Raw genomic sequence first — 13,589 nt, 5'->3', positions numbered from 1 at the left:
GTAGAGTAAAATAGAATTCTTTATTGGCCATGTGTGGTTGGTCACACAAGGAATACATCTCCAGTGTATAAGCTCTCATAAAAGTAGTACTGATAATCATGATCACATACAACATGAAATACATTCATCATAAATCATAAGATGCAACACTTAGTGATAGTCATAGAGTACTAGCTAAGTAAACAATATAAATTGTACAAGCAGCAAAGTTATAGTCATAAGATAAGGATAGGTCAGTCATGGTGAACCTTTTAGAGACCGAGTGCTCAAAAACTGGCCCTGTCCCCGCTCCACCCCCTGCCATGCCCCTGCTCCACCCCCACACCGTCCCCCACCCTGCCTATCCGCAGGGCCACTGACCGCCTCCAGGGCCCACCACAGATCGCCCAGGCAGCCCAGCAGCGCCATGGCAGCCACACCCTCTGCCCGCACCCCGCAGCATCAACTGTGCATGATGGGGTGTGAGGGCAGAGTCTTGTTTACATTGCCTGGCTGCCATGTCCTTGGCTGCGCTGCTCCGCGTGGGCCACGCTCAGGGATGACTCCTCCAGGAGGGCTGCTGGTGAGGGGGTCATGGGGGGAGGCGAGGCTGGGGCAATGGCACATGTGCCCACAGAAAGGGCTCCGAGTGCCACCTCTGGCACGGGTGCTATAGGTTTGCCATCACTGGGATAGGTAATAGGAAACATGAGGCGTACCATAGTAATAAAGCTTTACTAAGTATTTTGACAGGGTTGTAGGAATTAGTTGTTAAACAGTGATGGCAGAGGGGGGAAAAAACTGTCCTTATGTCTAGTTGCTCTGGTGTGCAATGCCCTGGCCTATAGCATTATTTTGAGGGAAGAAGTTGAAACAGTTTATGTCCAGGAGGTCTACAGATATTTTTACAGCCCTCTTTCTGGCTTGTGCAGTATACAGGTCCTCATTGGAAGGCAGGCTGGTAGCAATTGTTTTTTCTGCAGTTCTAACTATCCGTTGAAGTCTGTGTCTGTCTTGTTTGGTTGCAGTTCTAAACTAGGCAGTATAGAGGCGCAGATGACATACTCAATAATTTCTTTGTAGAACTGTATCAGTAGCTCCTTGGGCAGTTTGAACTTTCTGAGTTGGTGCAGGAAAAACATTCTTTGTTGTGCTTTTTTGATGACATTTTTTATGTTGGCTGTCCATTTTAAGTCTTGAAATATTATAGAACCTAGAAATGTGAAGGTCTCTACTGTTGACACTGTGTTTAGTATTGTAAGAGGTGATAGTATAGGAGGGTTTCTCCTAAAATCTACTACCATTTCTACAGTTTTGCATGTGTTCAGTTCAAGATTGTTCTGGCCGCACTACAAGGCTAGTTGCTCAACCTCCCGCCTGTATGCAGATTCATAGTTGTATAGTAGTAGTAATAGTAGTAGTAGTAGTAGTAGTAGTAGTAATAATAATAATAATAGTTTTCACTATTTTAAGAGTCTGGATGAGGAAGAGTACTACAAATACTTGGGTATCCTTCAAGCTGACAACATCAAGCACACTGAAGTCAAAAAAAAGATTAGAGGTGAATACATCAAGAGAGTGAAGAAGATCTTAAAGTCCAAACTCAATGGAGGAAATACCATAAAGACAATCAACACCTGGGCAATCCCAGTCATTAGGTACACAGCTGGAATAGTGGACTGGACTCAAGCAGAACTAAAAGCAATGGATAGGCAGACCAGAAAAATAATGACAATGAATCATGCCCTTCATCCACACAGTGTCATTGATAGACTTTATCTACCAAGGCAAATAGATCGGCGTGGAATGCTACAAGTACATCAGATGGTTGAAGAAGAAAAAATGGCTTTGGAAGAATATCTGAAGAACAATGATGAAGATGCACTGAAATTAGTATATCAGGAAGGCTTACTAACTACTGGAGAGACCAAACTGGCCTACAAGAAAGACCAAATGAAGAACAGAATAGAGGCATGGGAAGACAAAGCACTACATGGCCAATACGTGAAAAAAATAGCTGGGAAAGCAGATAATAATAAAACCTGGCAATGGCTAAGAGCAGGAAAATTGAAGAAAGAGACCGAGGGACTAATTCTGGCTGCACAAGACCAAGCCTTAAGGACAAATGCATACAAAGTCAAAATTGAGAAGACAGCAACAGATAGTAAGTGCCGCCTATGCAAAGAAGCTGAAGAAACAGTGGACCACTTGGTAAGCTGTTGCAAGAAGATTGCACAAACTGATTACAAGCAGCAGCATGACAAAGTAGCAACAATGGTGCATTGGAAGATCTGCAAAAAATATCATTTGCCTGTAAGCAAAAACTGGTGGGATCGTAAAATAGAGAAAGTCATAGAAAATGATAAAATTAAACTGCTCTGGGACTTCAGAATTCAAACAGACAAGCACCTGCAACATAACACCCCAGACTTAACAACTGTCGATAAGAAAAACAAAAAAGTCTGGATAGTGGATGCGGCAGTGCCTGGAGACAGCAGAATAGACGAGAAAGAACTGGAGAAGATAACAAAATACAAAGACCTACAAATAGAAATAGAAAGACTGTGGCAAAAGCAAACAAGGGTGGTACCAATAGTAATAAGCTCCTTGGGTGCAATCCCAAAACAACTGGAGGACCACTTGAACACCATTGGCATTGACAAATTCGCTATTAGTCAATTGTAAAAGGCGGCCTTACTAGGAACTGCTTCCATCCTGCGACGATATCTGTAATACCATCAAACATCCACATCTGCCTATCCCAGGTCCTGGGTAAGGACTCGATAGGTAGACAAAATGCAAATCCAGTCTGAACATCTGGCTGACTGTGCGATGATCCAAAATAATAATAGTAATAATAAAGTTGGAAGGGGCCTTGGAAGTCATCTAGTCCAACCCCCTACTCAGGCAGGAATCCCTATACCATTTTGGACAAATGGCTGTCTCTTCTTAAAAACTTCCAATGTTGGAGCATTCACCGCTTCTGGAAGCAGGTTGTTCCACTGGTTAATTGTTCTAACTGTCAGGAAGTTTCTCCTTAGTTCTAGGTTGCTTCTCTCTTTGGTTAGTTTCCACCCGTAGCTTCTTGTCCTGCCTTCAGGCGTTTTGGAAAATAGCTTGACTCCCTCTTCTTTGTGGCAGCCCCTGAGAAATTGGAACACTGCTATCATGTCCCCCCTCGTCCTTCTCTTCATTAAACTAGACATACTCAATTCCAGCAACTGTTCCTTATATGTTTTAGCCTCCAGTCCCCTAATCATCTTTGTTGCTCTCTCTGTACTCTTTCTAGAGCAGTGGTTCTCAACCTTTTTAATGCCACGACCCCCAACCGGTCGTAAGTCGAGGACTACTCAACGGTCGTAAGTCGAGGACTACTCAACTGGTGCAGCACCGTTTGCAGAATGGGACTTTTGGCGGGCTCAGCAGGGCAGAGACAGCCTGGACAATTCCTATTGGCTTTTGAAAGCCAATGGAATTAGACTCTATTCAAGAGAGTCTATTCTATTGGCTTTCAAAAGCCAATAGAATAAAAGGGAGTAGCACAGCTAAGGAAAAGGGGAAAAAAATGGCGGACTGCGTTGTTTGGCAACCCCCGTGAAATGGTCGTTCGACCCCAAATGGGGTCCCGGCCCACAGGTTGAGAACCACTGTTCTAGAGTCTCAACATCTTTTTTACATCATGGTGACCAAAACTGGATGCAGTATTCCAAGTGTGGCCTTACCAAGTCATTGTAAAGTGGTATTAATACTTCACGTGATCTTGATTCTATCCCTCTGTTAATGCAGCCCAGCACTGTGTTGGCTTTTTTGGCAGCTGCAGCACACTGCTGGCTCATATTTAAGTGATTGTCCACTAGACTCCGAGATCCCTCTCACAGTTACTACTATTGAGCAAGGTACCCCCTATACTATACCTGTACATTTGGTTTTTCTTGCCTAAATGTAGAACCTTACTTTTTTCACCATTGAATTTCATTTTGTTAGATAGTGCCCAGTGTTCAAGTCTGTCCAGATCTCCTGTATCTTAAGCCTATCTTCTGCAGTATGATCTATAAACTTCAGTACTTTAACAGAGGGCTCTTTTGAGAGGCAGTCATTGGTATATTAGAGAGAACATCTATCTTACTTATCAACAGAGATTTTGGGCTCAATTGTGGTCATACGTCAAGGATTCATATTGTATTTGAATTTTTTTAGCTTTTTTTACATGTCCACAAAGCATGATAAAATGTTCTTTCATGATCACAATTTAAGCATACATTTAAAATCCATTTATACATTTTAAACAATTTCTCTTGTGTCATATGCCATTGATAATAATTTTACAAAAATTCTGTTTAAGATCATAACATAATGTAAATTTCAACTCTTTTAACTACATAATTTCTCACTGATTCCTCTGTATATTATAACTAAAATTCTTAGCCTACTTTATCATATGCTTGATTTATTCCTCCCATTTCAAAATTCAACAAAAGTTTATAGTTTAGCAATTACATGTTCATCATCATCTGTACACAATTGTACTTTAAATTTTGTGTTACGTTGCTCTATACCGTAAGTGTTTTTATTCATTTTGAATATTTCTGATAACTGTAAATAAGAAAAACATTGACAACTATGACCATTCCCCTTGATAAAATTCTAGTATCTCACAATAACATTTATCTTTGCCTATTATTTCTTGCCTTAAATGCTTTTTATGCTAAGAGGAATAAAAATATTTTCAGGCATAGCTTAGGTTTCTCAATGTGACACAGCTAATAAAATGATTTTTAAAATGCACATTAATTTCAGTTTTATCACCAAAAGTATCCATGCTATCCAAACATCAGGTTGTAGTCTTCTAACTCTAAAAATCTCTTGTTTCTCAACTATACCCATTCTTTTATCCAAACCAAACCACAAATACAATTTCAACCTTCCTCTTTCCTTTGCATCTTGTAACACTTTATATTTAACTGTTGGCTTTTCCTCTTGCCATACAAACAGATATATTGTTTGAATTGCACATCAGTTGTCAAAACAAGTACTGTTTGAAACAAATTACATTCTAGCAAGCATTCATTTTTATCACAGAAAATGACAGTTTTAATTTCTCCCATCTTATCGTGTCTTTAATTTCCATGTCTTAAAATAAAATAACATTATTTTGAAATAACATAATTCATATTTGTCATAATAGCACTCATATTGTACTCTGTCAATCTTAAAACCATTTTGAATACTATTTCAAAAGAATTCATTTACTATGAAATTGAAGAATGGAATGAGAATCCACATTTAATCTTCTGGGTAAAAGCTTGACTTTTGGAATCAATCTGAGAAATTAAGCTTTGTATTGTAACAGTAGTGAAGACTTTTCATCATTTCTTCACAATATTAATTTATCATTAACTTTTTCTTTCTAGGGGAAACAGAAGAAAGCAAGGAAATATGCTGCCATGAAACGCATGATCAGCCTTCGTGATCAGCGCATGTGAGTTTTTTGTTATCACTTAATGGTGACAATTGTTGAAGCATTTAATACAAAATACTCAAAGTTTTATACTAATTATATGTATGATTCTATTTCTTCCCAAATTTTGCCTTTGAGTAATTCAGTTAATTTTTAAAAAATAGTGTGTATTTATAAATCTTTTGATATTTTAGTAAAGAGAAAGACAGAGCAAAACCTAAAGAAAAGAAGAAAGAAGATCTCAGTGCAATCAAGGAGACAGAAGTGTGAGTACTTAATGATTCCTACCTTTATTGACTGATCAAAGAGGTTTTATGAGATATATTAAGATCTAAGTTCAAACAATTTTCTGTGCAATTTTGGCAGTAATACAGTATTTCAAACTCATTAGTATATTTTAAAGCAGGGATCCCCAACCCCTAGTCCATGGAGCAGCAGCAGTCCGCGTCACGCCAGCAACTGGGCCGAGCAAACAAGCAAAGCCCCATCTGTGGGATGCAGGCAGCATGCAAAACCACACCCCCTCCGGTCCACAGAAAAACCTCTCTTCATGGAATTGGTCCCTGTTGCCCAAAAAGTTGGGGACCACTGTTTTAAAGAATTAATGATACACAGCTTAGATCTAGCACAACATTCTTTCACATAAAGGACTACGCTGCAAGATTAATTAGTCTAATTCCCATTCCAATGCATGAACCATTCATACAACTCTATAGATCATAGATCAATGTATGTAATAGTTTAGTTCATACAATGAATTGGGGTACCCTGTAGCTAAGAACTATATTATAATTTAGTCATAGTTAAGAACTAAATGAGACCCAGTTCGGTGTAATGATTAATGCAGCAAGCTAGAATCTGGAAGACCAAGAGTTTTAATCTCACCTCAGGCAGCTGATTGACCTTGGGCCAGTCATTTTCTCTCAGCCCTAGGAAAGAAACAATGGCAAACTTCTAAAAAACCTCCGAAGAAAATTGCAGGGATATGTCCAGATAGTCTCTGAGAATTTGACAGAAATGAAGGAAAAAGAAAAGAAACCATCACCAATGAAATACGCTGTCCAAAGCAAACAGTGCAGTGTACCAAGCCTTGCAAAGTATTAGAAATAGCAAATAGATATTGTTAAGTAAAAGTGCTTAAAAATAGATAGGTTGGGATGGTTTGAGCAGCCATCCATATTGTGCATCGTAAGAAAAAAAATATTCTTTCATTATTCTTTCAAGTGAGATCTAAATGGTGAGCTAGATGACTCTGAAGGAGCTGGGATGGCACTGCAGCAGAGATTGGCCAGACTGCAAATTCTGGTCAGAAAAGTCCCTCTAAACAAGGAGAGACCATGAGATCAGGAGACAGCTGCTTCTTGTGAGGAGACCACAGAAATCGTGGCTTTTGTGATTGACTTACGAGTCAAGTGGCTGGGAGTCATGGATTTCATATAATTACAATCTGGGCTGTGATGAACATAAAGGTTGCAAAAGCCTTACCTTTTTTAATCACTATAAGTAGTCGTAGACTTATGACTACAATTGGGACTGGAATTTCTGTCGCCAAGTGATGTGGTTGTTAGGCGAAACATCATGTGACCACAGGACTTAGTGAAGAAAACTAGAGACCACATTCTGTAGCATTTTAATACTACATTGAAGTCTGATATTATACAGTAATTGTGCTTAAAAAAACATCCAGTTAGAATACTGCAATGATAGATAATGTGAACATGCAAAAAAAAACCCCACTTGATCAATATTACTCTTTGGTTTACCCTAATAGGGTATTTGTTTTATATGAAAAAGTAATAAAATCAGTGTTTCTCTTTTTCAGCCCCAAATATCCTTCATGCTTATTCTTCCAATATAACACACAACTAGGACCTCCATATTATATCTTAGTAGATACCAATTTTATTAATTTTTCCATTAAAGCCAAATTGGATCTAGTACAATCAATGATGGATTGCCTCTATGCCAAATGTAAGTATCCAGATCTATATCATTTGTTAAGATTTACATGGATTTTTACTAGTAGTTTTATATTTATATTAATATTTGCAAATATTTCCATGTTTCCTAAAATAATTAGACTTGAGTATTATAAAATATCCTGATTTTTTTTTAAAAAAAAAAAAAAGAAAAGAAAGGGCAGCCAACTAGCAAGATGTTATAAAATAATTAGTTATTTTTAATTGGTAAACAGAACTGGTAAATAGCTGGTAAACAAAACTGTTTTGTTATTCATTCAATCCTGATTCTTCATGACAATGTGGATATTATTTTCCCAGGACTATACAGCAGAGGTCCCCAATCTTTTGGGCACCAGGGACCGGTTCCATGGAGAAGTTTTTCCACAGATTGGAGGGTGTGTGGTTTTGTGTGCTGTCTGCATCCCGCAGAAGGGGCTTTGTTTGTGCGGACCGGTTGCTGGCATGCTGCAGACCGGTACTGGTCCATGGACTGGGGGTTGGGGACCCCTGCTGTATAGTATGTATGTAATTGCTTCTTTCAGTTCTTGTAAGCTCAAACTTCTGTCATCACTGATCCCATCTAGCCACCCATTTTGCCAATTACCTTTGATTTTTCCAAGTGCAGGAACTTCTTTGGTCCCTCTTGCTCTTGAATTATTTACTCCAAATATTTAAATTTTAGATTATTTATTGATGTTGTCAGTGAACAGACTGGTTTTAGATTATATGTTTAATATTCATCTTGTAGTGCATATTCTCAATGATTTTCTTCGTGCCCTGAACCCTTTTCTTCATTTAGCATTTCTGATTGGAGCTTTCATAATCATATACTACAACTGGGAACCAAATGTAATTCTTTTGTCTATATCTCTCATAGTAGAGAGTTGTTTTATTTAATGGCTGCATCTCTGGAATGTTTGGCGCCTAGAGAGATAAAATTCTGTTCTATTTCTTCAATTCTTAATGTTTATCTACTTGCAGTTGGTTGGCATAATTTCTTGACATATTTTTTTTAATAATAAGCAAACCAACTTCTTACATTCATATTCAGCAAGAGATTCCTTAAGAGATCCTTGTTTCCACTCATTAGTATATCTGAGACTGTTGTATTTGCCCAGAATTTTTTATTTGTGTTCTCTATATTAAATCACATGTACATTTTACAAGATTTTTGTAATCATAATAGGGAGCTTCAACAAAAGAAATGTCTATTAGAAATTTTGAGCTTTCAAATAAAATTTAAGACGTCTGGACTTTTCTAGCATTAAGAATGACTATTTTAAAAGGTTCTTTTAAAACTTAAATATAAATACAGAATGTGGTTGTAAGGCTTTTTTATGCCCTTTTGTCTCTAGACTGTACTATTTGAATGTTTATATATCATTTAAGTATCAGTTTTTTCTATCTAATTATACTGAATTGTATAGTTGTGTACAATGGAGGATAGTATTATCAAATTAACAATTCAAGCACTACTAACAAAATTAGTTACTAATAAAATTAATAAAAAGTTTTCATTTTTAACCTAATTCTATAATAGTTATAGTTATAAATAATTATAAATCTCTCATTTATCTATGTACTTTTCTTTATTGCTGTTTTTTTATGTTTGGGTCTGTGTATATATCTTTTCTCTTTTCCTTTTCATTAAAATGCTTACTGAAAGTATTATAAAAACAATAAACTATACATAGAAGTTTAACTGCATCATATGTAAAATTTTGTTTCAGTGCTAGATAGTTATAACATGTACATTTCTGCAGGCATTCCTTGTATCACAGATTGTGTCATGGCTGAAATTGAGAAACTGGGACAGAAGTATCGTGTAGCTTTAAGGTAATAGTGTAATAATTTGGCTCTGTTCTTTGATACAATTTATCTAAAGTAAAAATATGAAGAATAAAGATTCATAATTTGTTTAGAATATAAATCCTATACTCCATTATGTTTTAATATTTTTTCCATCACTTTCTTTTCCCATGGATTCCAACATCAGAAAGTTCTTAAAGAGAATAAGCCAAGGGAGTAGATCTTCCTAAATTCCTGTAGTAAAGAGGCTCAGTTCTGCTTTCAGCTACATTTGAAATATTCATACCTTTGGAAAAAGTTCTCCCAATTTTTTCTGGTGCACAGAGAAACAGGAGAGCATTCAAAATATACAGAATAACCGAGTTGGAAGGGACCTTGGAGGTCTTCTAGTCCAACCCCCTGCTCAGGCAGGAAACCCTATACCATTTCAAACAAATGATTGTCCAATCTTTTCTTAAAAACTTCCAGTGTTGGGGTATTCACAGCTTCTGGAGGCAGGTTGTTCCACTGGTTAATTATTCTAACTGTCAGGAAGTTTCTCCTTAGTTCTAGGTTGCTTCTCTCTTTGGTTAGTTTCCATCCATTGCTTCTTGTCCTGCCTTCAGGCACTTTGGAGACTAGCTCGACTCCCTCTTCTTTGTGGCAGCCCCTGAGATATTGGAACACTGCTATCATGTCCCCCCTCACCCTTCTCTTCATTAAACTAGACATACCCAATTCCAGCAGCCGTTCTTTATATGCTTTAGCCTCCAGCCCCCTGATCATCTTTGTTGCTTTTTTCTGCACTCTTTCTAGAGTCTCAACATCTTTTTTACATCGTGGTGACCAAAACTGGATGCCATATTCCAAGTATTTACCAAGGCATTGTAAAGTGGTATTAACGCTTCACGTGATTTTGATTCTATCCCTGTTAATGCAGCCTAACACCACATTGGCTTTTTTGGCAGCTATAGCACACTGCTGACTCATATTTAAGTGATTGTCCACTAGGACTCCAAGAACAGTTACTACTATTGAGCTAGGTACCATATGTATACTATACCTGTGTATTTGATTTTTCTTGCCTAAATATAGAACCTTACTTTTTTCACCATTGATTTTCATTTTGTTAGCTAGTACCCAATGTTCAAGTCTGTCAAGATCCTTCTGTATCTTAAACCTATCTTCTGGAATATTGGCTATTCCTGCCAGCTTGATGCCATCTGCAAATTTGATGAGTTCCCCATCTTTAAATTGGAAGAAAATAGGACTGTGCTTTTCTTGAAAATAAATGGCAGAGAGGTGTTGTGCTTATATGAATTCTAAAGCACTTTTTCCTAATTATTTTCAAAGCATGCACTCTCTTCATAGAAAAGTATCTTGAATGTCTCATGAGAAAACGGGCAGCAGTAAGTTTCCATCTTCAAATTATATAATACTAAACCAGAAATTGGCATTTTCCCCCTTAATTATTTCCTTAATTCTTCCAGGACCCCAGGAGATATGACAAAAAGTTGGAAGCCTTTTTCTTAGTTTGGCACTATTGCGTTACAGAAAATAGATGAATTAAGCTTTTTTATACCTTGTTCATGAACCTCATGATTTATCAGAAGAAAAAAATCAAATTATATTCCTCAGAATTCCTATTTTCCTGATGAATGTATAGCAGCAAAGAGCCCATTTAATTAAAGACAAAAATGTGATTTTTTACAAAGTTTGTTTTTCATAAAAACTATTCTATTTTTTTCTGTTATAACTCTACAGGATAGCAAAAGATCCACGATTTGAGCGCTTGCCTTGTACTCACAAAGGAACCTATGCAGATGACTGCTTGGTACAGAGGGTCACCCAGGTATTTCCTGTTCTATGAACTTCTCTTGCTATTCTGTTGACAGAAGAGCTCTTTAATTTGTGTTCATTACAATCTTTTTCTTTGCCATCAGATATATTTTGCAGATCTAAGAGGTAAAAGGTCTTTTGCATTTTCATTGTTATAGGGAATATAGGAATATAGAGCTGTTAAGGGAAATGTCACAACTTGAGAGACAGGAAATGACAAGAGAAATGGGGGGAGAAGAGAACTGGGAGTTGTTTAAGGAATATAAATGGTGGAATTTCCCCCCACACACACACAAAAAAATACCTTACCCAAATTGTTTTCCTCATGCCAAGCAGTTTTCACAAAAATAGAAAGAAAATTCCTGGGCAATCTAATTGCCCTGGCTTGCAAAGCACCTTGGCAAAGAAAGAAAGTGAGAGCCAGATTTTAAAAACAGAAATCTTGACCTTCTAGAGGGGCATTATATGTTTAAATACTTTTTTGAATAAGATTAAAAGAATGAAAGACTTTTAGATATAATTAGACTTTTACAGTGAAACATATGATTTAGAATTAAGATAGCATTTTTTTTCTTTTTTGATATGGGAAATATTAAGATAGGAGGGGGATTGATTTGAATAAAACTTTCAGCTATATAAATGTAATTAATATTGAGGAAATTATAATTGATATATTTCAAATACTGATGGAAAATCAAACTCTAACAAGAGTATGAAAAACAGTATATTAATGAATTGACATTATTGACTTATGAATTGATATTATTGTTATTTGTATATTAGTAAAATATGATGAAGATGCTTATATCTAACTTTGTATACGTTAAAAGTACCAAAAATTGTAATGGTGTAATGAAGGGAAAATGGAAAAAAATATGAAGAAAAAAGAAGGATCAGAAAAAATACTGGATTGTGTAATATTGAACAGATTTATATTGAAAAAGTTAATGTTAAATATTTGAACTCAGACAACATGTTGTTTACTAAGCACTAAAGACTGTAATTTTAAAAAAATTAATAAAACTTTTATTAAAAAAATAATTTGTTTTCATTACAGTGTACCCAAGAGAAGTTAATATTCAATTGGGTATTGACTTTAGTTAATATTTCACATATCAGAGAAGGCCATGTGACATACAAATAGTTTAAATAATTCATCGTAGCTCTTGAAGTTTGCTTAAAATATGAAAATTACTTAATTTGGTGTTCTTTTAACCAGATTGTCTTTCTCCTATAGCACAAATGTTACATAGTGGCTACTGTAGACAGAGACCTGAAGCGAAGAATACGAAAGATCCCAGGAGTCCCAATAATGTATATATCTAATCACAGGTATGTCAGAAAGCATTATCTGCCCAAATAAAATGTAGTTTATGATGTTGCTTTATAATAATCTGAACTTTCAAGAGCATGTGCATATTTATGTAATACACACACAAAGACATTTGTAGACAGTGAATCAATGTAAAGCAAACTCAGATATGGTTATGCGCAGGATTACTTGTGTACATGAACTTTATGGTCCAACTGCATACACAGCCTCTTATGTCAGAAACATTCTGCTTAGATGACATAAAACTAGAAGTTAAATAGTAATCAAAGTCACAATATAATTACATTTGTACATTAACTTAGAAAACTATGAAACTAGCCCATGTACACACACATACATATACACACTGATCAACTTCATTTCACGCCCTTATTTTATATTTCTGTATTACTAATTTAAATAAATGTATGTTCATATATTTATTAAATTTGTGTGCTGCCTGATTCAGTAACTCAGGATATCTGATGGCATGGAATAAGTAATAGTATATAATACTCTTTTATAATTTGTAATTTTTCCTTTAGTAATATGTTGCTTCTTCCACTTGCTTAGCCTGAATGTGCAGTACCTTGAACTGCTGTTCTTAATTGCATAATGATAATAAGTGCTTCTAAGATTCTAAATTTGTACTGGCTTAGTACATCAAGGAAAATATAGTGGACTTCATAATTTTTCCATTTTTCTCTTTAATTTTAGGTATAACATTGAGCGGATGCCTGATGATTATGGAGCTCCTCGATTTTAAATATGATAAAAAAAGTGCTATGTTGAATTCCAGAACACTGAGCCAGTTATAATGTACTTCCAATCTGGGTTTATTTCTTATGGTGCTTGGAATTTGAACTAATTAATTAGACAAGTCTCTTCCAGATAAAATGGACATTCTATTCCATATTCTGGATCTAGAATAAACATTACTTGTAAATAAGCTTCTGAGAATTTCTTCTTTACTATTAAGAAATTTTCTCATGATACAGCCATTTTACAAATGTTTAATATTCATATATGAACTGTGAAGTGAGTGTTTCAACAGGATTGATGCAAAAAATCAGACACTTTCTTAAAATTATCAAAACACTCAATATTTTGAAATTTGTACAAAGAAACCTCTATTCCATACATATATGATTATTTAATATAAGTGGAAAATTAGAAACGTTGATCCTGGCATTAATTCTAACTGACATGAAGCCAATTTAATCTGTATGTAAATAAAATTTTTCAAACCTAA

At 35.8% G+C, this 13,589-nt stretch overlaps 1 protein-coding gene across 1 annotated transcript in view; it reads left to right on the top strand.

Annotated features, from left to right (window-relative positions):
• FCF1 (FCF1 rRNA-processing protein) overlaps positions 1–13,589 on the top strand; it is a 15,789-nt gene extending 2,200 nt beyond the window's left edge. Inside the window, exons 2-8 of the mRNA XM_039351739.1 lie at positions 5,391–5,458; positions 5,632–5,703; positions 7,260–7,408; positions 9,162–9,234; positions 10,951–11,038; positions 12,263–12,357; positions 13,055–13,589. Of these exons, the coding sequence (XP_039207673.1) occupies positions 5,391–5,458; positions 5,632–5,703; positions 7,260–7,408; positions 9,162–9,234; positions 10,951–11,038; positions 12,263–12,357; positions 13,055–13,103 (594 nt within the window). The 3' untranslated portion in view covers positions 13,104–13,589. The remainder of the gene's footprint in view (positions 1–5,390; positions 5,459–5,631; positions 5,704–7,259; positions 7,409–9,161; positions 9,235–10,950; positions 11,039–12,262; positions 12,358–13,054) is intronic.

The sequence above is a fragment of the Crotalus tigris genome, unplaced genomic scaffold, assembly GCF_016545835.1.
Source record: "Crotalus tigris isolate CLP2741 ecotype Arizona unplaced genomic scaffold, ASM1654583v1 scf7180000018371.15429387391:27106975, whole genome shotgun sequence".
NCBI classification, from domain to species: Eukaryota; Metazoa; Chordata; class Lepidosauria; order Squamata; family Viperidae; genus Crotalus; species Crotalus tigris.
The sequence above is the reverse complement of the archived record's forward strand: the minus strand, read 5'-3'. Positions and strand labels throughout refer to the sequence as shown.